Raw genomic sequence first — 19,533 nt, 5'->3', positions numbered from 1 at the left:
ATTCGTCATTGCGCTTAGGTTTCAGTATAAGGAAGATGCTTAAGTAACTGTAGTTGGTGTTCTAACACCACCTGTCCAAAAGGAGGAAGACCGCAGGACAAGCGCGCTTCTCTCATCTCCAGGCACAAACAGCATCATTTCAACAACTACAGGTGATTCTCTGCAACAGGAGCAGCAACAGCAGCACCAGGATACAGCATGCATGCTCTGGCTGCAGTGTTTGAAACGGCAGTTTCAGGAATTCCCTTCTATGATGGAGATTTTGCCTCCTTCTCCCAGCCCTAACAAACCTATCTCGAAAGAGAAAAATCGGTTGGTTTGATCTAAGAAAATACAGACTCTGACAGCGATGATGACAATAACAACAAAACAGCCACTGGTGCAAACCAGAACAAACCAGGGGATTCTGTTTAAGGTATGAGCTTGCTTACATGCCCCGAGATGGCAATGCCTTGCAGGTTGCCCTCTCCCTAGGACCCATCCCCGTCCCTGGGCTGCACCTTTGTTCAGCCTCATCACTTCTAGGTAAATCTTTTGCCAAACCAACCTTCAGTGTATCTGTGCCCAGTCGACTGCTGCTAATTATGTCAGCCACCACCACCACTGCTTAAAGGTTAGGATCCAAGAGCTGCCATAAACATATGCTAACATCAAAGTCTTGACTCTGAAATGAATTTGGAAGACAAACATAATTAGGAGGACACTCCTAGCTTAGAAATGAAGCAGAAAACTTAAGCTTTTCTTACCTTCACAAACAACACAAAGTTACTTTCAAGTGAAGCATGAGAGAAGACAGAAGAGATCAAAGTGTGAAATCAAAGGGAAAAGTCATTGATTACAGCCAAGCAGAAAAGCTCAATGATTTTAAGGGGAGGAATCTTGAGATTTGTGTTTTGTTTTTTAATTAAGGCTGCTAAAACCTGATCAAAATTATACTGTAGAAAGATAAAGGATAAAGAGAAAAAAAGAGAGCCTTCCAGTCCTACCTCACTAACAAAGCCTGTTAGAAATGATCAAAAACTGCATACGGATTACATCTTGCACAGGGAAGACACAGGAGAGAGCTTAATTAAATAAGTTTATTGTCTAACGTTTACAGTTGTTACATTGCCGCTGTAAAGTGCGACAACATAAATAAATTTTCAGCAGAAACTCCTCGTTCCCCCCCTTTCCCTTCTATGAACACTGCTTTAGGAACCAGGCCTCGTCGTTTAGACTCACAAAAGCAAAGTGGACATGAAGTTTCAGTGGCACAGTTTTCACAAGTACATGTTTAAACAAAACTACGGGGCTGACTTGCTAGCATGACAGCAGCTACCATGCTGTCTCCCAGGAGGCCCCGGGCAAGAAACCGCAACGCCCCAGGCCCTGCGATGCAGCGAATCCACCACAGAACCAGTTCACAGGTGAGATGAGTATCAGTCTCCGGTAAAATGTTTGTTAGTCCACCCTTACAGCTCAGAGAAAGGTGCCTGGGTGGAGACACCACAACGGAATAAGGAGTGCTGAGTTCAATGATGGGGAAATGCAAGTTAAAAAAGTATAAAAAATTAATGCAAAATACAGGCTACAAATAAATTTTGTCAAGAATACTGGCACGTGGCAATCTGAACTCAGATTTTATTTTTTTCCTATTAAGGACTGGGAAATAAATTGAACAGTTTAATGCTGTCTGCAAAAATGTTTACCGATATCAAACTGATACATTTTACCATCTCACTGTAGTGTTTGAACAGCAAGGTAGATGAATTGGTTTCCAGCATTACAGGCAACACTAGATAATACTTAAACAAGATAATGTAAACTTTATTCTTAAGGCAGCTGGTACTAATGCTGCACACAGGCATTGCTCAATGCCCATTACAGTAATGGGACACGTAGCACTTTAAAACAAGTAAAAAGAAAATAGCATTATTGGACTAAATGACGCATGTTGTCAAAATACTTTCCCTTTCACACAAACCATGAAATATTTGGACATCTAGAAAAATAATGCACCCACTCCTCCAACTTCAGCCTGTTCTTTTACAAATATTTCAAAATACTGATAAATAATAGTGACTGCAAGCAGAATGCCAGTGCCGGACCCAATGGCTCCTAGAAAGTCGGCCAATACTGAAAGGGCACCAATGCACAGACCACCAAATGCAGCTGCTGTAGGGATATACCTGTACCAACGAAAAAAAAGGTATTCATGATCATCAATTTTCATTCAAGGATTCTAACAATACATCGACTACTAAAACCACCAACTAGAATACTGAGCAACGAATGTCGCGTTGCAAACGCACCTCTGCCAGTAGCTCTTGCTATCCTCCATATTTGCACAAAATAGAAACTAAAATAAATATTCACTGATAGGAAAGCTGTGTGAATAATTGAACACTGGCAAAGCTTTTCAATTAAAAGTATAACGGTTCTAGGTACATGCGTGCTACGTAACCTCCACAGGACCAAGAATAACTGCTTCAGCTTAAATATGTAGGGATGAATCTACCTTTCAGCATAGATCTGCAGGCTTTGCATACTGCATAAAATACTGCTTTGTAGTGTCATCTTAGTTCAGTAACAACTGTAAAAATCAAGAGGTCTTCCTTTTACAAACATAGAAGAGCTTCAATCCAAATTCCCTCATTATGCCGCTTAAACAAGGGACACTACAGGTTAATCTCTTACCTACTGCTATAAACATCTTGTGCATTACTAGGAAAGGCAACAGCTGAACGGGAAGAATGTTGACATTTGCAGTAGAAAAAGGTCTCAAATTGTTCCAAGAATATCTGCTCTAGCTGACACCTCCCCAGCACTCAACCCTCCAGCTGGAAGTCAGCGTTTCCTTACCTGTTAAGCTCGTGAACCATTGAAGTATCCCTGTGGCCTCTCATCACCATTTGCTGTTCTTTGAGTTGCTTGGCAACCTGCAAAAACCATAATTTTATGGTTTGGTGTTTCATAGTCACCTGATATTTAGTCAGAGTAATAACTGATCAGCTAGTAGCTAGTCAGTTCTAAATTAGAGGTGGCGTTTGAAAATATTTAGGCACGTCTATCAGAACACCTACATCTTTCGCTGATGAGCCAGACACCTCAATCCAAGTCTTCGAGAAGAACGCACAGGATCCCAACATAAATATTATATAAACTATTACATGGACAGGATCCTCAAATATTGCACCCATGGATTCTGGAGGGGACAAGTAGTAGCACAGGCCACCAACAGGATAAGAGCGAGCAGGGCCACCTCCACTGACATCCTGTGAGAGGGGAAGAAAGAGGCAACTAGTTATTTCTCAGATCTCCCGTATTTCTATCCCGTACTTACAGAGGAATTCCTCTGCAATGTTTAAAGCAGCTTTTATACACAAATGTTAAAAAGTAAGCATTCCAATTTTCAGCTGGTTAAATACCAAAGTTTCACAATGAAGTAATACATACAAATAATTTTACACTGTTAAGAGGGTGGTAAAATACTTACTGCCCACTGTCCTAATAAGTTCACCAAGAAGTTGCCGCTAAAACGAACAGACAACATCTGGGAAATAACATAGAGGTTCGAAACTAAGGCAGACTGCAGAATGATGGGAATGTTGGAGGTATAGAAGAGCTTGATAGGATAGCTACTGTACTGTCCACGGTATCGTGCAGACTTGATAGGTAAATCGACACGAAATCCCTACAGGAAAGAACACCAAGTTTATTTCCAAGATAGAAGGTATTCCTAGGACTCCTAAAAGCTATTCCTGACCATAGAGTTCTTGCTAGATAAACAAGGCGTGCAAGGCCTGAGACAGTCAAACCCAAAGGCTTTCTGCTACAGTCTGGATTACAAATTTTAAGGATTTATAAGTGTTCCTGCTCAGTTGTATTACGTTCTTTTTACATAAACATTACCTCTCATCTGTTAAATGATATTCCTCTAAAATGGACTTTAGGGTTTGATAAAAGCCTTTAATGGCTTTTAACAACTAGCCAGTTAACAGCAGACTTCTATGTAGTAAGCCCAGCCTTCTGTTTTGTGGGGCAGGCTCCTATCTGAGGAGACCCAAGAAAACCCACATGGATTTGAAAAACAGTGAATTCATTTTTTTGCCAGCACTCTGACTCAACAGCTTAAAAAACCAACAATAACAAATGTTCAGCCACACACACACAACAAAAAAAAAACCCCACCAAAAATCACCATATGGATCTCCTTTAGTGTCCATTTTAGTAAATACTTAGCTTTAAAAAGAAACACCAGCCAAGTATTTCAAAAAAATTAGGGAAAAAACAGTAAGCTATGCATTAATTACACAGCTGTTTTCTAGAACAAATCTGTATCACGCACACCCCAAAGAAGCCAGGCTCTTTACCTCTGTCCAAAGGTATTCTTTTAAGATAACTATGAAGTATTTTATTTGTGCAATATAACCACTGCAGTTCCAGAATCCATTTTTAGTAAAAATACTCCCACAGTGTGTATGGCATTTAATGGAATGTGAGATTACATCACCGTCTGCACACAAGTACATCTGGCTATAAAATTTAACAGCTGTACTGTCACAGAGGTATGTTACTGAAATAACAAGTTTGAAATTAAAAGTTTCTTACTCAAAGCTAAGATACTTCAGTTACTCTAGTTTAACTTTTGCATTTTTTCCCAGTGACTGCAGTGTCTAAGGTCCATGCACTATGCAGTTGCAGAACTACTAAGAGGAATTTCTTGTTTTACCTGAAAATATATGACTACAGCAAATACAAATACTGTTGCAATCAGATTCATGAGATTGGGCAAATTCTGTCGGTAAAAAGCCTCCCGCAAAGCCCGGACTTTGTCGGTTCGTGTAGCCAGAAGATGAAATAATGCAATCACAGCACCCTCAAACTCTGTTCCTGCACGAAGCAAAACAGTAAAATAAATTTTAAAAAAATTAGTATCTTTCTTCTGGAAATTTTAAGAATGACACATATAAAGTCAGATACAATAGGAGATAAATCTTGTTACAACAAATACATCACAGTACAGGATTCTGATTTAGCTTACAGAATGTAAAATAATCTACCCAAGCATTATTACTGGTTTAAAAAAACAAAAAACCCTCAAAAAACAACGCGCACACACAAAAGAATACTTTTTCTTTCTTTTCTGGGGGCAGAGGGATGACTGGAAGGAAGAAATAATAAACGAGGAGAAAAACAGCTTTAGAAAAGCAGTAATAAAATGTAATATACAGAACTATTAAAAATCAGGTGAAAACGAAAGCACACTAAAAACTTGTCTCAGAATTTCAAATGTATGTATTAAACTAGTTAACTTCTTGATGCAAACACCTGTATCTGAACTTGGTATTTCTAGGGTCTCAGGACAACCAGATGCCAAAGACTGTCTGAGGAATGAAGAGATGGTAGTCTCTGAAGAATCAAACTAGCTTAAAGCAATTTGGAGGCACCAACTCTAAAAGTATCCTATAGCCACCAACAACAGTTGGATCATAAACAACTCCTGTGAACATACAGAATTTCTGATCTTCTCTATCAACTAAATGATAGTAAAACAAGACTATTTCAGTCCGGCTTCAAGTTCAGACTGGTTTCAAGTCCCAGTTTAACTACTGCAATTCAAATCAGCAAAGGCAAACTTGTAGGTTATTAATCTTCATGTAAGTCAGACAACATTTTTATCTTCAGTGTTAGACTAATTGACTTTACAAGTTAATCATCACACATGAAAACATTTTTTTTTAATATCCATCTGATAAACACCTGATAGTTCATGTATAGTATACATTCACTGAAACATGTTATAACTAATTGTAATCGCACACGTACCTCTGCCAGTGTTGATGGTAGTGGGACTAAAAGCCTTCCAGACAATAGTTTCACAGATATTGGTAGCAATAAACAGGGAAATACCAGACCCCAAGCCATAACCTTTCTGTAGCAACTCATCTAACAGCAGTACAATCAAGCCAGCAACAAAGAGCTGTGGGAAAAAAAAAAAACAAAATTGAGCAGAAACAAGAATAAATCAAGTCAAGAATTACGCATTAATTCCCTGCTTCAGTATTTTCATCACGTTCGAGAGTGATCATTAAGTTTGTCATCTAAATAACATTCATGCTGTGTTTCTGCCCTCTCACGTACACCTGCGCTTCTCACCTGGCAATGATCTCTGACTTTTCCACACTGATGCTAGCAAACAGATTACTCTCTAAGCGCGTTTTTCAAAAAAGTGTTTAAGTTTGTGCATTTACTGCTTTGCTCTACAGGATCGTGTCTCAAAGCTGCACCTGTGCCTTTTAGTGAGATGTCCTCCATGGTACTGAACAGCAGCTTCTGCTTTCAAAGTCTACCAATTCCTGTATTTCAAATCAAACAGCCACTCCTATCTGAAACATTTTTGATATTAACTATCCCAACTTTCTCCTCCTGTATGGAATATTTAGAATTTCTCATATATAGACAGACAAGGGATGATGCTTTATAGCATTAAAAATAAATAAAAGGCAACCAGACATAAAAAGATTTTTCCTTCCAGCTATACCATATCTAACCAGCCTCGGTTACACACAAAATAGCTCATTACAAACCTGAATTATAATAAGAAGACAAATTCCAGCACCCATTTCAGCAGGATCTCCATACATTCCAGTCATAACATACACAATGGCTTGCCCAATGGTAATAATCATCCCAAATACTAAAACAAGAGAGAAAGCAAATCCTTTAAAAAAAATCTGCTGAAATCACCTACCAAAGAAATCTCACATCTAGTATCACTTAGACAGGCTGCTTTCCCAAGAATAAAAATGTGCTTATTAATTTTAATTGGAACAGTGCTTACATTTCTGAGCTCCATTGAACAAGGCTCTGTCTTTTGGAGTATCACCGACTTCAATGATCTTCGCTCCAGCTAGCAACTGCATGATCAAACCAGATGTCACAATGGGTGAGATACCTAATTCCATCAAAGTACCTAAACAGGAAGAAAAATTAGTAATTGCCATTCAAGCATCTCACCTAAAGAATTATACTCTGAGGATATTAGGTCTGTTCAAAGATTTCTGACCTATAAGGAACATTTTTCATAACCCTTCAAACATGTATATTCAATCATACAGGTATGATCAAAACAAAGACTGTTATCTCCTCCCAAAAGAAGGCTGCTGTGTTAAAATCTGTAATCTTGAAGGCAGCATGAAAAACCTATATAGCTTTTCACTTCAAACATTTTTGTGAAACCATGCTAACACTAAAAATCAATGCACACTGAAGCTCAGCTTTTCAGCATATCGTATCAAGGAACCTTTCACTGGAAAGTCTCTTGTCCCTGTTTGTTTATTCTGTCAGTGCTTCAACTATCACATTTTCCAAAAATTTAATTTTGAAGACCACAAAAAAGATGTCACAGATCCACAGTAGCTGATAATGCCACTCTCAGAATCACTGACTCTAGTTAAGACCACAGAAGTTTAGGATTAAACCAGCTGTTAACAAACACATCACTAAAATGCTCTACTCTGCCAATTCACCTACTGGCACAACATCACTGAAGTATCAACTTCCAACTGTATACAACTCTTGACAGGGTGATATTAACTTCATAAAACACTACTGCTGCAGCACACAGGTGCATATCCCAGAAAACCTGCCTGGTTTTCCCTCCCAATCACTTCATCTGGTCTAATAACTGGGGCATCACTCACTTGGCTTGAATCCTCAGACATGCACCTGCAAAACCAAAACTACCACCCAATACTCTTAACTTAGAAATATTCTCAGCAAGGTCTTGTTCGAGTACTGATACCTGCTTGAGTTCTATTATAATGCAGTACAGGAGCAGAACTGAATGTACTGTAATTGAGAACTGTCAGTGTTAGGTTAATGGTTGGACTAGGTGATCTTCAAAGTCTTTTCCAACCTAGATGATTCTGTGATTCTGTACACAAAGCAATTAAACTCAGAAAAATAACCCACCTCTTGCCTGTGCAATATACTCTCCCATCTCAATACAGAATCATTCTTCCACATCACCTTTTTGGAGCAACGACATTATAAAGAGATTACTTTTTGAAATTTAATTTGTCCTTCAGGTAATACCAGAACATCTTCTCCTATCTGAAGATGTTGAAAGCTTAAAAAACAAAAATGTTGAAAATTTGGATGAAAATTAAGAAACTAGAACTACCAAGTGATAAAACTTTTTCACATCTCCCAAGCTGGAACCTTAAAGAAAAGAAGTTTGGGTAAGGACACATTTTACAAGTTTAATATTCAATTAAGCCAGATCAAATTACTTCATCACCATCTTTTACATGGCCACTCAAGGGACATAAATAATGCACATTTTTTTCTGCTGTTAAGTCACAATACCCACCAGGGAGATTCAAAAGAGAATCAGCTTACAATTCTTTTCAATTCTGTACATTTAAGTGGAACTCTGCTCTCACGTGTAGCACAGTGGTGTTCCATCACAAAATTACCAATAAAATTCTTAATAAAAAGCTATTTAGTCACTGCAGATTGGTAAAGTCTCAACAAGAACCAGTGACAGGGGAAGCAGGGTCTGTAAAGTCATATGGAAGATGAAAAGAAGTACAAACACTGTATCCATAGCTGATCAGCCTAGAAGCTAAACTATCCTCAAAGCTCATCTCTGAAAGGGGCCCCTTTCTTTATTTCCTTTTTCCCATATATCAGTCATTTATTTAGAAACTGCTTCTGGCAACTTCTGCCAGTGATTTATTCAGAAACTTTGAGTTACATGTGCTGCTTAATAATGCCATTGGCTGCCCCTTCCCTCTTACAGTAAGAGTGACTATCCATTCCCTATCCACATTTTTTCCAGAGATGAAGATATAGAAGACATTCAGGACATGCACATTTCACGGCAAAGAATCCTTATTTTTTTAGGATCTTTTCCTATAGATTAATATCTACCTTAGATTCTCTCTGGTGCCTTTTCCTGAGTGTTTTTTTAGTTCCACTATATCCTTCGTGGCATGGTAGATTAGAATTGCATGCAATATTCAATTCGTAGCCACTTACAGATTTGTACAGACATTTCTTCTGATCTTTTCAACCAGTTCTTAAGCCATTAGGTCTTCCCTTTTATCCCACAATAGCTTAATTTCCTGAAGAGCCTTTAATAAGTAATCTCAATTTAACAAAGGGTTTTTGAGCACCTCCCCTACTGTCTGGAATCTTCTTTTCAGTTCTGCCTAACTGCCACGGTCCTTGTTTCAGTTCTAATTTTTAATAGTTTTAGGCATTTTTTCATACTTTTTTTAAGTGTTTTTCCTGCTACCAGAACGTAAAGTGTGAAAGCATTAAAGTCATTATTATAATGTGGTTCTTTCATACTTGCATCCTAGAGTCTACACACTGTTCAGTACCATGTTAAATATTATGTCCTCTCTCATGCAAATTACTTCTCCAACAGCAAGAAAATTAGGATGTCAAAAACTTTAGCCTTTACCTCACATCCTCCAATGACATCTAGTCAGTTGACTTAGGTGAAAATTCACTTTCCCACTTCTGCTTTTTATTGCCTTGACAGTCTCTCTAGTATTTTCTTGGCCTCTGTTACCATTCTGTCTGGGTAGCTGTCCTGGTTTCGGCTGACACACAGCTCATTTTCCTTCTTAGTAGCTAGAATAGTGCTGTGTTTTGGATTCAATATGGGATTTGGTATGAGAAAAATGTTGATAATACACTGACGTTTATAGTTGTTGCTAAGAAATGAAGGACTTCAACTTCCCATGTCCTGCTAGTGCGCAGGTGCACAAGAAGCTGGGGGGAGCACAGCCAGAGCAACGGACCCAAATTGGCCAATGGAATATTCCATATCATATAACATCATGCTCAGTATATAGGTGAGGGCTGGCCAGGAAGCTGGCTTCTCTCTCTCTTCCGGGATTGCAGTTTCAGGATTTTCCCTCCTCTGGGTTCTCTAGCTGGGAACAGGCTGGGAACTGGTTGGTGGGTGGTAAGCAATCGCATCGTGCATCACCCATTTGTATATTCTATTATTACTATTAGTAGTACCACTATTATTTTATTTCATTTCAATTATTAAACTGTTTTTATCTTTACCTACGAGTCTCCTTATCTTTACCCCTCCAATTCCCTCCCCCATACCCCGGGGCAGGGGAAGGGTGAGCGAGCGGCTGCGTGGCATCTGGCTGCCAGCCAGGTTTAAACCATGACAGCAGTGGAGAGCGTATTTAGTGTCATAAGCTGCTAGTGAGACACAGAATTGTGGATGGGAATTCTGCAGTAGTGTTTGGAACAGATAACTTGTTTACCTTATTTTATTATCTTCACTGGTGTAACAAAATTTGCCATTCCAAAATAATCTGTACCTTCACATTAGGGGGTTCAAATGATTTTCTTACTTCCAACCAATTTTCCAAGATACAGATGAGGTCAGTGTCCTCACTTAGTCATGCATGCCAGGTCACTCATCTTAAGTTTTAGACTTCTAGCATTAAAGTCTTCTTATACATTTGGTTGGGATCCACTTGTCTATTCTAAGTTAGTTTGACTTTGCTAAACTATAAGCCTAATCATCTCTGCCCTTAGCTTTCCCACCTGTAAAATTACTCACCCATAGTGTTGCCAAACTGTTATGAGGCGTAACTGATCTGCACAAAAGGTATTTTCTAGTCAGCACTCTCATAGTGCAGATCAGTGCTGTTCATAAGTGGCAGAGCAGATCACCAGTCACATTTATTAATCAGAGACTGCTCTACAATTTGAAACAGAAATCATCCCCAAACTTGAGAATCAAGATTAATCTCATCTGCATGTCAAAGGAAACCCCATTCCTAAAACGAAGTAAACCTCAAGTATTAGTCAGTTTTAATTACATCTGTGTTAAGAACTTTACAAAGTGTTTCAACATGACATTTGAGTTGTATGAAATTTAACAGCCAGCTGTTTCTCTCCTGGTCTGTTTATACCACTACAAAACAGAGAGAAAGGAAACAATCTACTAACCTCTGTTTGACGCAAGGATGACTCGCATCCAATAGAACGGATCTGCAGAATCTGATGACATGATGCCAAACAAAGGTATCTGTCAAAGTGCACAGCGGTATTAAGCAGATAGACAAAGGAAGCTTACATTAAACCAAAAATCTTCACATGTAACGATTCAACTGTTAAACTGTTTAACAGAATTTATTCCAACTTCTTTTTTTTTAAATTAAACCAGAGCATATAATAACAGAGACACTGACACCATCTATTTTAATCCTCCAACTGTGGCATGACTCAGAGGACTAAACTATGTAAACTAAGACCCTTCTACAGAAAAAAGCAGAAACCCCTGGAGAGAAGAGTCAGTGCACATAAGCCAGACTACTGAAGTTGAAGATGTAAATGCCTGACATAGGCAGTTCTGGAGTACTTACAAAGAAAAAGCATAAAATAAGTAGGTTAGCCACCACAAACCAGTAACAGAACAGGGAAAAATATTAGATGATATTCCGTTACTTATTTCAACAAAATTTTTGCAGCAATTCTGAGTAAAAAAAAAAAAAACTGTAGCAAAATGTCTTTGACAGAAGAAAGCAGGTTTCTATTTTTTTTTAAACAGTCCTAAACTGAACTTCTTTTCAGTACAAATTAAAGGTATGGCATAAACTACAATGTAAATACCTTCCTTCAGCAAGTTTAAATATTCAAATTCTACAGCTGGGAATATATTTTAAAATATTCCATATGGAACTGTCAAAGTCAGCCAAGTTTATACAACACCTCCAATATTCTATATGTCAATACCGAGGGATTTTGAGCTCTTTTAAAACTCTTCTTAATCACAAAAACAGTAGACTAGGAATCCAAGCCATCTTATGGATTAATTCCTGAAAACTACAGTCTGCACCATCTGATTTCCTTTTCAACTACTATAATCTTTTGTATTATGCCTACATCCAGCAGCTAGGAAACACAGATGAACTACGTGTTCTTCAATCTCTAGTACCATTGCCACCTCCTCCTTCCAAAAAATCAGGTACGTACAAGAGCTGGGTTTAAGCCTTTCAGCAGTCCTTCAGAGTTGTAAACAAAAATTATTAAACTATGCTCCAGAGTCTGGAATGGGCAAGTTAATAAACATAACCTAAAGAGCCTGATTCTGAATATGTATGGTTCATTTTAAATCTTTTAAAAGATCTACAAGTTCTAAAAAAATATCAAGTAACACATGGATTCTCATTTTCTGCAGTATCTAAGTATTCTTTAAAAAAAAAAAAAAAAAGCACTCTCTGTTTACAATCCAAATACAGGTTCTAAGAACTCCTGCAACAGTGAGTAATAAAGATCACGTAACTGTTTACAAAGACCTGTATTTTTGAGGGGTTTTAGCTAACATCTTTGCCAATATATTCACAAAAAACAAATTCTAAATGTCAACTTAAACACCTCAGAAAAACATATTCCTGCAATCTTACAATCCATCAGCTTGTTCGAGAGGAATCAGGTAAAAACAGTCATTTCCATTTCACTTTCAAACTTGTCAATGCTAAAATTTAAATTTAGCTATATGAACAGAGGGTAAAGAATGCATAAATTTGCTCAGTGAATTACTCAATGAATAATTTGCTCGGCTGTTTACCCTGTAGCCAGTACCATCATTTGACAGGACCCTTCATCTAACAAAAACCAACATTATTTATTTTAGACTAAGTAGAAAGCATTAGCTTCTGAAAACATATACCATAATAAAGACTGTTTCAGATAACCAGGTTGCTTTAACTGAACTTTAAATAATTAACCATAAAAATACGTAACTCAAACTGGTAGGTCAACATGAAACAAGAACTGCTCGTGCTTCTAGCATTTTATTTTATACGTACAGAACACACATTTTCTGAACACAGAAAACATCAATACCTACCTGGCAGCATACTAAGAAAATGAAGAGCGTGATAGCTGTCCATAGTACCTTCTCTCTGAACTGGATCTACAGAACAGATTGTAGAGATTAATGTGTTCATTGTATGTAGAATTTTGACTGTACTCTCACATTCGTACTAAATGCTGTATCATTCAGAATTAGATGCAAAAATACTGAACCAGAAGGCATCATCTCTCATTAGAATTTATTTTTAATATGATTTCAGATTTTTAGAAAGAGATTGTCATGGCCTTCTATGTAGTCAAAGAAAACTTATATGGGATCTGGCAGACAGCATAGCTGACATTCAGTCAGAATATATTTTATATATAGTATTCTAATACAGTGGGTATTTACAGAAGAGCAACAGCATGGCTAAAAACATGGACATACCAGAACAAATGTGAAAGATTAATGCAAAAAACCCTTACATTCAGTGATTAGTGCTCTAGGCTTCAACAGATTGGAGGCACTGTTTTGTCAAGCTGGAAGTTATTAAACAAAAGCACTGTAAAGTTTTTAAAGAGGTTAAACTGCTGTGAATATGAGTGATAAAAACCAGAACCATGAGTTCTGGATAGCAATTCAAAATATTTAAAAATAAGTTCTTCAAAGGGTGTTAGTGGAAGCTTAAATTCACTATTATGATCATGGAGACAGACCACAAAATAATTTTTAAAGATTCTTTTTTTCCCTCCAAAATATTTCTATCGATGTAGATTATATATTACTTTAAAAAGATGTCAGATCAATGATCATTAGTCACTAATACATTGAAGAGAATCTCAGGATTACAGCATCTGAGGCAACTGTAACTAGTGCAAGATGCAAGAAGAGAGGAATCACAAGACTGAAGTTTGAACCAGATGATTACTCAAATCATAAGTAAAGCATGAGACAAAGAAATACACCTGAAGAGACCAGAGCGAGCTAAGATGCAGCACTGTGTTCAAGTTCCCACCTCTCCTCCATGGACTGTAAACATTAGGGTAAGTGTGTTCACTGTTGGCAAAAGTACAGCGGCTACTAAAACATGCCATGAACTAACATGTAAGATAGATACAGCAGAAATACTAGCTTTCTGCCTCCAATCACTGAATCTGCCTGTAAAGAGGTAACAAGAAAAAGGATTAGTGCCTGATTTTATAGGTACTGAGTACCCACAAATGAGAAACTACAAACCGATGCAGCAGCCCAACTTCTCAAGCAAAAGAAAACCCAGTATCTGTATCTTTATAAGTGAAAGCATGCACTTACTTAGAAGCAAAATAATCCCAGCATTTAATTTATTTACTGATACCACACCTCACTCTTTTAAGAGGACAGATGCTAAAAATACTTACAGTACAAAGATAAAAAAAGAAAAATAGTGACAGAAAAACCCAAGCAGTATCTTGTGTTAGACTTTATGTAGTGCTGACCCACTTTACCAAGTGCTGTTTGAATTCTGTAATTCAGATTTTAAGTATAGACATTTAGAAAGAAAAATGCTTAACCAAATTATCTCTGCAGCCCGACAGTTAAACCTAGTTTCTGAGGCATCAACCAAGCTCTACAACTGCTCTGGCTCTCTCTGTAGCTGCGGTGAATATGAACGTTAGAGAAATTCTACATCACCCAAATCATAGTTACTCACAAGGAAAACAGTCTCTGTGATTCAAAAAGACAAAAAAAAAGAAGGCATCCAAATCCATATGTCAGGAACAGCAAAATACAGACTGCTACCAAAATTTTCCAGCCACAAATGATAACAAGCACAGGGACAGTACATTTCATCATCTGATCAGATTCAATTGGACATTTTTATTCCTTTGACATTTTGCCTAAAACTTGTGAAAATGAAGGGACTTAAGCATCATCTTGGTGTTCTGAACAGTGTGTTCTACTTAAGAAAATCTGTGCATATGAGGGAAATACAAACCAATACTACTAACTACAAAAGTAGCTGTTGCTTCCGTTGATCAAGTTGGCCAAAACACAAAAACACTACTCCCTAGTGACAGAAAAAGCCCACTTCCCTCATCAACAGTAATGGCAACATGATTCAATGAGAGCCCAACTGAATCAAAACTTCATCTTCACTTAACAATCAAGTTCAGAGAAAACAGCTTCTTTTTATTTTGTTATTTTCATTTCTTGTCCCAGGCTTAATCAATCCACTAAAACCATTACTAATGATGTCTGCCAGTGACAGCTTGCAAGAAAGCAGTAAATAACAAAAAATTACAGTTATATAGAATGACCTAGGTCACCCGATACACCTCACAAGCAGGGAACATTGCTTAAAATGGTCAAAGAGCTCTTCAGTCTAGGAAAGATGTTCCCAATTATATGTTCCCTTCAAATTTGTACAAAGCTGGCAACTGGCAGTCATTGCCTAGACAGCGACCTAGATAGTAATAAAGACAAAGTGACCCAAATAGAGAGGAGAGGAATCTCGGCACCTCTCTGGGCATCCTTCATCTGCTGATGGAGGACATGGACAGATCAAGCCCCTCTTCCTCTCTGGCAAACAGAAAGAGAGGAGGAAAAAGAAAAAAAAAAAAACAAAACAAACAAAACCAAGAGAAAAATCACAACTGTCAATGAGCTTTACAGAAACATCAGTATCTGTAGATTCGTCTTAGCTTCCTCTTCCACTTCACTAGACAAAAATGGGATGGATGTAACCGACTAATCACAGATATGTGATAAATCAGCACCAGAAGAATACACTAAGGTTCACCACTCCAGAAACAAAGACTGCTACCTTCCACCCACACCTGGTGCATTCAACTCTTGGCACTGTCTGGCTCTGGAGATTCCTGCTCTGATGATGCATTTTTCTGACCTAAATAATTTGTTTGGAAACCTGTCCCGAGAGGCAAAGATGCAGGAAAGCAACAAGGAGAGACAGATGGAGCAAAGAGCCAGGGGATAAATCTTTTAAAAAATCAATTCCAGAGGGGAATAATCAGCAGTTTTTACTGTATCTTCTCCATTCAATCCAGCAGGCTCAGCTACGGTTACTGGCACAAACATCTCTGCATTCAGTCCTAACCTTCAGGAATCTCTCATCAACAAAAGAGGATTCTCTTGGATGGTGTCATGTTCCCAGCTATGCATTTCCTTTTAAGAATATAAAAACCAATATTTAGCTCTTAAGGAATTTTCATGCCAGTCATGACAATGAATATTAGGTAAATTTATTACTCTAATTAGAACCTTTGTCATCTAGGTGATACATGCTCGCTTGAGTTTTGGAAGTAAAGAATGGTGGGGCTTTTTTTTTTTGACAAGGCAGGTCTCTTTCTGATCTCCAGAAATTAACTAATTTTAATCTAGAAAATGTGCTGAGAAATGGGAAGACCTTCCAGGGATAGAGGAATAGAGAGATCAGCTGTAAATGAACTCAGTTCACTGATTTCAGAACAAAGGAAAGTGTGTGAACAGGGAGCATTTACCTGAACTATATCACAGATCACTTTCCCACTTCATCAAGGTGAATCACAGCTATGGGAGTGAAAAATATTTTGTGGGAAAGGGAGAACTGAATTTGTGGTTCCTGAATTACAGCACAAGCCTTTCCAAAGTAACATATAAGCCAGCTCAAAGCCCAGAGTTGTGACCAGTACTCCAAGCCAACACTGGTATCCACAAAGACAACAGTGGTATCCACAGGGGAAAAAAGCTTGAAGACTCTGTTCTAGTATTTAAAAATAGACCAAATCATATGGACCTGAAACTAAATAAACTTAGTCTAGAGATGAGACTTTTTTAAAAAAAATTAGTTCGCATAATTACAAAGTGGAACATCTTATCAGAAGGCTGTTATGAATTCATCATCATGGTAATCTTTTACCTTAACACGGATTCCCCCTCCTCCAAAGAATACTTCCTACTTTAGGGCCCACTGTCTGTATTTATATGGGAGCATAGATTTGAACATCACAATATTCTCTTATCTTTGAGTCAATAAAACTAAGAACATAATGTGACACTCACTTTTCTTTCCGGTTTCTGGATTTCAGGTAACACTGCACAGAACGGCTTAATAACTTCTAAAAATTTTACTGTTCCAGAAAAACAAACACACACAAAAAAAAAGAGAAAAAAAATATTAACAAAGCTTTATGAATTTATAAAACTTCATACAACTTTATTTAACTTCTACAGAGGAAATAAATTTATAAGTGAAATTTCATCAACACACATTTTAATTCTATGTCTGGAAACTAATGACCTCTTCTTAAAATAGCTGAAAACAGGGCGAAGATGTTAAAGAGAATTCTTGCTCTAATCAGATTTGGCCCATTCTTTTTTCAACAGCTGGAATCATTTCAGATGAGAAACAGCACTGTATATATGACCAGAAGTGAACTAAATTGCATTTCATCTAAAAATAAATGACCTAGTATCAGCCTGTGCTAGTTAAACACAGAAGCAAAGCATACTGACATCAAAAAGCATCCACATAGAGATGAACATCTTGTGTTTTACAGAAGTATTTAACTGAGAAAAATAATTCAATCTCTAAAATATGTTTTAAAATCTTAAATCACTGCAACACTTATTCTGATCAGAACTTTGGGGATTTTAATTTTTGATGCATCTCTCTCCACAGTTTTTCCTTTAAAACAGAGAAAAGCTCAACAGTTTGGTTTCCTTTCATGGAAAAATGAATAAATTAAAAAAAAAAAATCAAAGTGGGCAATTTGTCCTCCAAAACTTGTACATTATTCCCAGCCCCAACACATTCAGAGAGCCATAGAAAACGATCATCAGTACTTCTTCAAAATAAATGCATTTAGTACACTGCAAGCCAAGTTAAGTAACATTTTGATCGAAATATCATGTTTACTTTTACATTTTGCTGTGACATATTTCTCCTTTGTTTATTCCAACCTCTCAGCTCACCAGAACCTGCATTTCGTTCCACAGAAGGCGGCACAGCTCCCATGTTAAAATACTACGGCCACGGAAAAAAACAACAAAAAAACCCCGGCACCAAGCGGTGACTCGTCTCCCCCTCTGCCCGGCTGCAGGGAAACCTGCTCGGGAGGAGGGTGCCCTGCTGCCGCCGCCTCTCCGGCCTGCCTGGGGCCGGTACCTCATGCACGCCGCCACCTCAGCCCGCCGGGCCGGCGACCGGCCACGTCGTGCCCTCACACAGGCAGCGACCCCGCTGCCCGGGGCCGCTGCTCCTTGGCCCAGGCCGGCTCCCCGGGCCGGCCCCCCCGCCCCGCCGGTACTCACTGCCCATGGCGGCGGCGGGGCCGGCCGCCTGCCTCAGCCGCTGTCACTGCCGCTCCCCTCCGCCGCCGGCCGGTGCTGTCACGTGACGCCGGCCGCAGGGCCCTCCCCTCCTTGCGTCAGGCATCGCTCCGGACGACTATCCCTGCCCTGAGGCGACTGGCGCTTACCGACACGGCGGGGAAAAGCGATACCGCCGCCGCTAACGGCTGAGAGCCGCCTCGCCCCTTCCCCCGGGGCGAGGGGAACGGGATCGGTGGCGGAGGGGGAGTAACAGCCGCTACGGGCCGGATCAGGCTGTCAGCGGACAGCCACGACGGCGAAGGACCCGCGGGCCGCGCTCCCACAATGCTCTGCGCGCCGCGAGGGGGCGCGGCCGTTCCCGCCCAGGAGCCGGCAGAGCCCCGCCTCCGCCCGCCCCCCGCGGCCGCTGAGCCTGCCCCTGGGCGGGAACCGCCTGCCCCTCACACGGCCACAGCTCCCGCTTTAGAGTTTGTTTTGGCTTGCGTTGAAGGAGAAAACTATCTCCTCACTCTGAATCGCAGCCTTGTTCGTATCTTCTTACTCCTCGGGGGTTTGAGTAGGTTTCCTCGGCTGTTGATACAGCAGGATCGATTTGAAAAGCACAGACTGAGCAGTTTGGTACCAAGGTGGTTTTGCTAGTATCCCAATCCACTCATGTTGAGGGGTGAATGTGATAATTTCACAAGTAATTTGATAAAATCATAGGTCCCTGGGTGAAGTGAACCTGACAGAGTGCCTGGACAGAGAACAGGTATCACCAAAACGGGTATCAAACCTTCTTCAGAGCTCTCTGTTACAACAGGCAATGGTCTGTATAATGAGGGTTACCAGAATTTATTGCAGGATTTATATATGATAATTTAAAATAGTATTTATTCTTTCTGAGTTAACTCATCCTACACCTAGGCTTGTATTCCTTCTCTTTTAGGCTAAATTACCAAGAAAGAATATGAGATGTGGAGGATTATGGCTCCTCTCCAACCTTGAATCTATATATTGGATTTTATTCTGCATTCCATGAAAAGAAATCCTCTTAACCAAGACCTTGCTACAATATCTTTAAAGAATTTTGTTCAATAGCCTCCCTCATCTGAAATCACTGAGAAAGGCTTTTTCTCACAGTTTATATAGTCATAATCTTACAAATACTCATGAGTTACCCTGTGGCAGTTACTTTCACCCAGCTTCCTGTACAGTCTGACAAACACCCGTAATTAATTGGCCAAGCATCTTACTTGTAGATTATACTCTACAAATTAATAGCTGGGTTAATAGCTAAACTTCAGGCAATTTCTTGGATTATAATCTATAAATTAATAACTGGGTTAATAGCTAAACTTCAGGAAGTTTCTTGTAATTACCCTTTGTTCAAATTTTCAGCCATAAATTCCTTA

General features: G+C 39.0%; 1 protein-coding gene across 5 annotated transcripts; it reads right to left on the bottom strand.

Annotated features, from left to right (window-relative positions):
- Positions 1-1,065: 1,065 nt before the first annotated feature.
- On the bottom strand, positions 1,066-18,467 carry SEC61A2 (SEC61 translocon subunit alpha 2). 5 transcript variants are annotated; one of them, XM_074869769.1, is made up of 14 exons: positions 17,730-18,097; positions 16,868-16,935; positions 15,924-15,991; positions 13,845-13,987; positions 12,884-12,949; positions 10,981-11,059; positions 6,824-6,955; positions 6,570-6,679; positions 5,809-5,962; positions 4,712-4,872; positions 3,476-3,673; positions 3,063-3,254; positions 2,842-2,918; positions 1,066-2,168 (listed from the first exon to the last, which is right to left on the bottom strand). In XM_074869769.1, the coding sequence occupies exons 4-14, from the start codon at positions 13,866-13,868 to the stop codon at positions 1,982-1,984; spliced, it is 1,380 nt and encodes a 459-aa protein (XP_074725870.1). In that variant the 5' UTR covers positions 13,869-13,987; positions 15,924-15,991; positions 16,868-16,935; positions 17,730-18,097; the 3' UTR covers positions 1,066-1,981. The 5 variants fall into 5 exon arrangements, with proteins under 5 accessions (XP_074725870.1, XP_074725871.1, XP_074725869.1 ...); XM_074869770.1 differs by having other exon boundaries at positions 13,793-13,987; positions 17,730-18,095; XM_074869768.1 differs by lacking the exons at positions 13,845-13,987; positions 15,924-15,991; positions 17,730-18,097 and adding an exon at positions 18,119-18,467.
- Between the last annotated feature and the right edge of the window lie 1,066 nt (positions 18,468-19,533).

Source organism: Strix uralensis, chromosome 5 (genome assembly GCF_047716275.1).
Source record: "Strix uralensis isolate ZFMK-TIS-50842 chromosome 5, bStrUra1, whole genome shotgun sequence".
NCBI lineage: Eukaryota > Metazoa > Chordata > Aves > Strigiformes > Strigidae > Strix > Strix uralensis.
This window is presented reverse-complemented; position numbering and strand designations above follow the sequence as displayed.

Bases quoted from the DNA above. Each gene is read 5' to 3' on its own strand.
- SEC61A2 (XM_074869767.1), bottom strand. From the start codon at position 17,822: ATGGGAGCTGTGCCGCCTTCTGTGGAACGAAATGCAGGTTCTG. The intron at 4,873-5,808 runs GTACGTGTGCGA...TGCTTCGTGCAG, and splicing joins TACCATCAACACTGGCAGAG to GAACAGAGTTTGAGGGTGCT. The intron at 2,169-2,841 runs GTAAGGAAACGC...TCGTTGGTACAG, and splicing joins ATGGTTCACGAGCTTAACAG to GTATATCCCTACAGCAGCTG.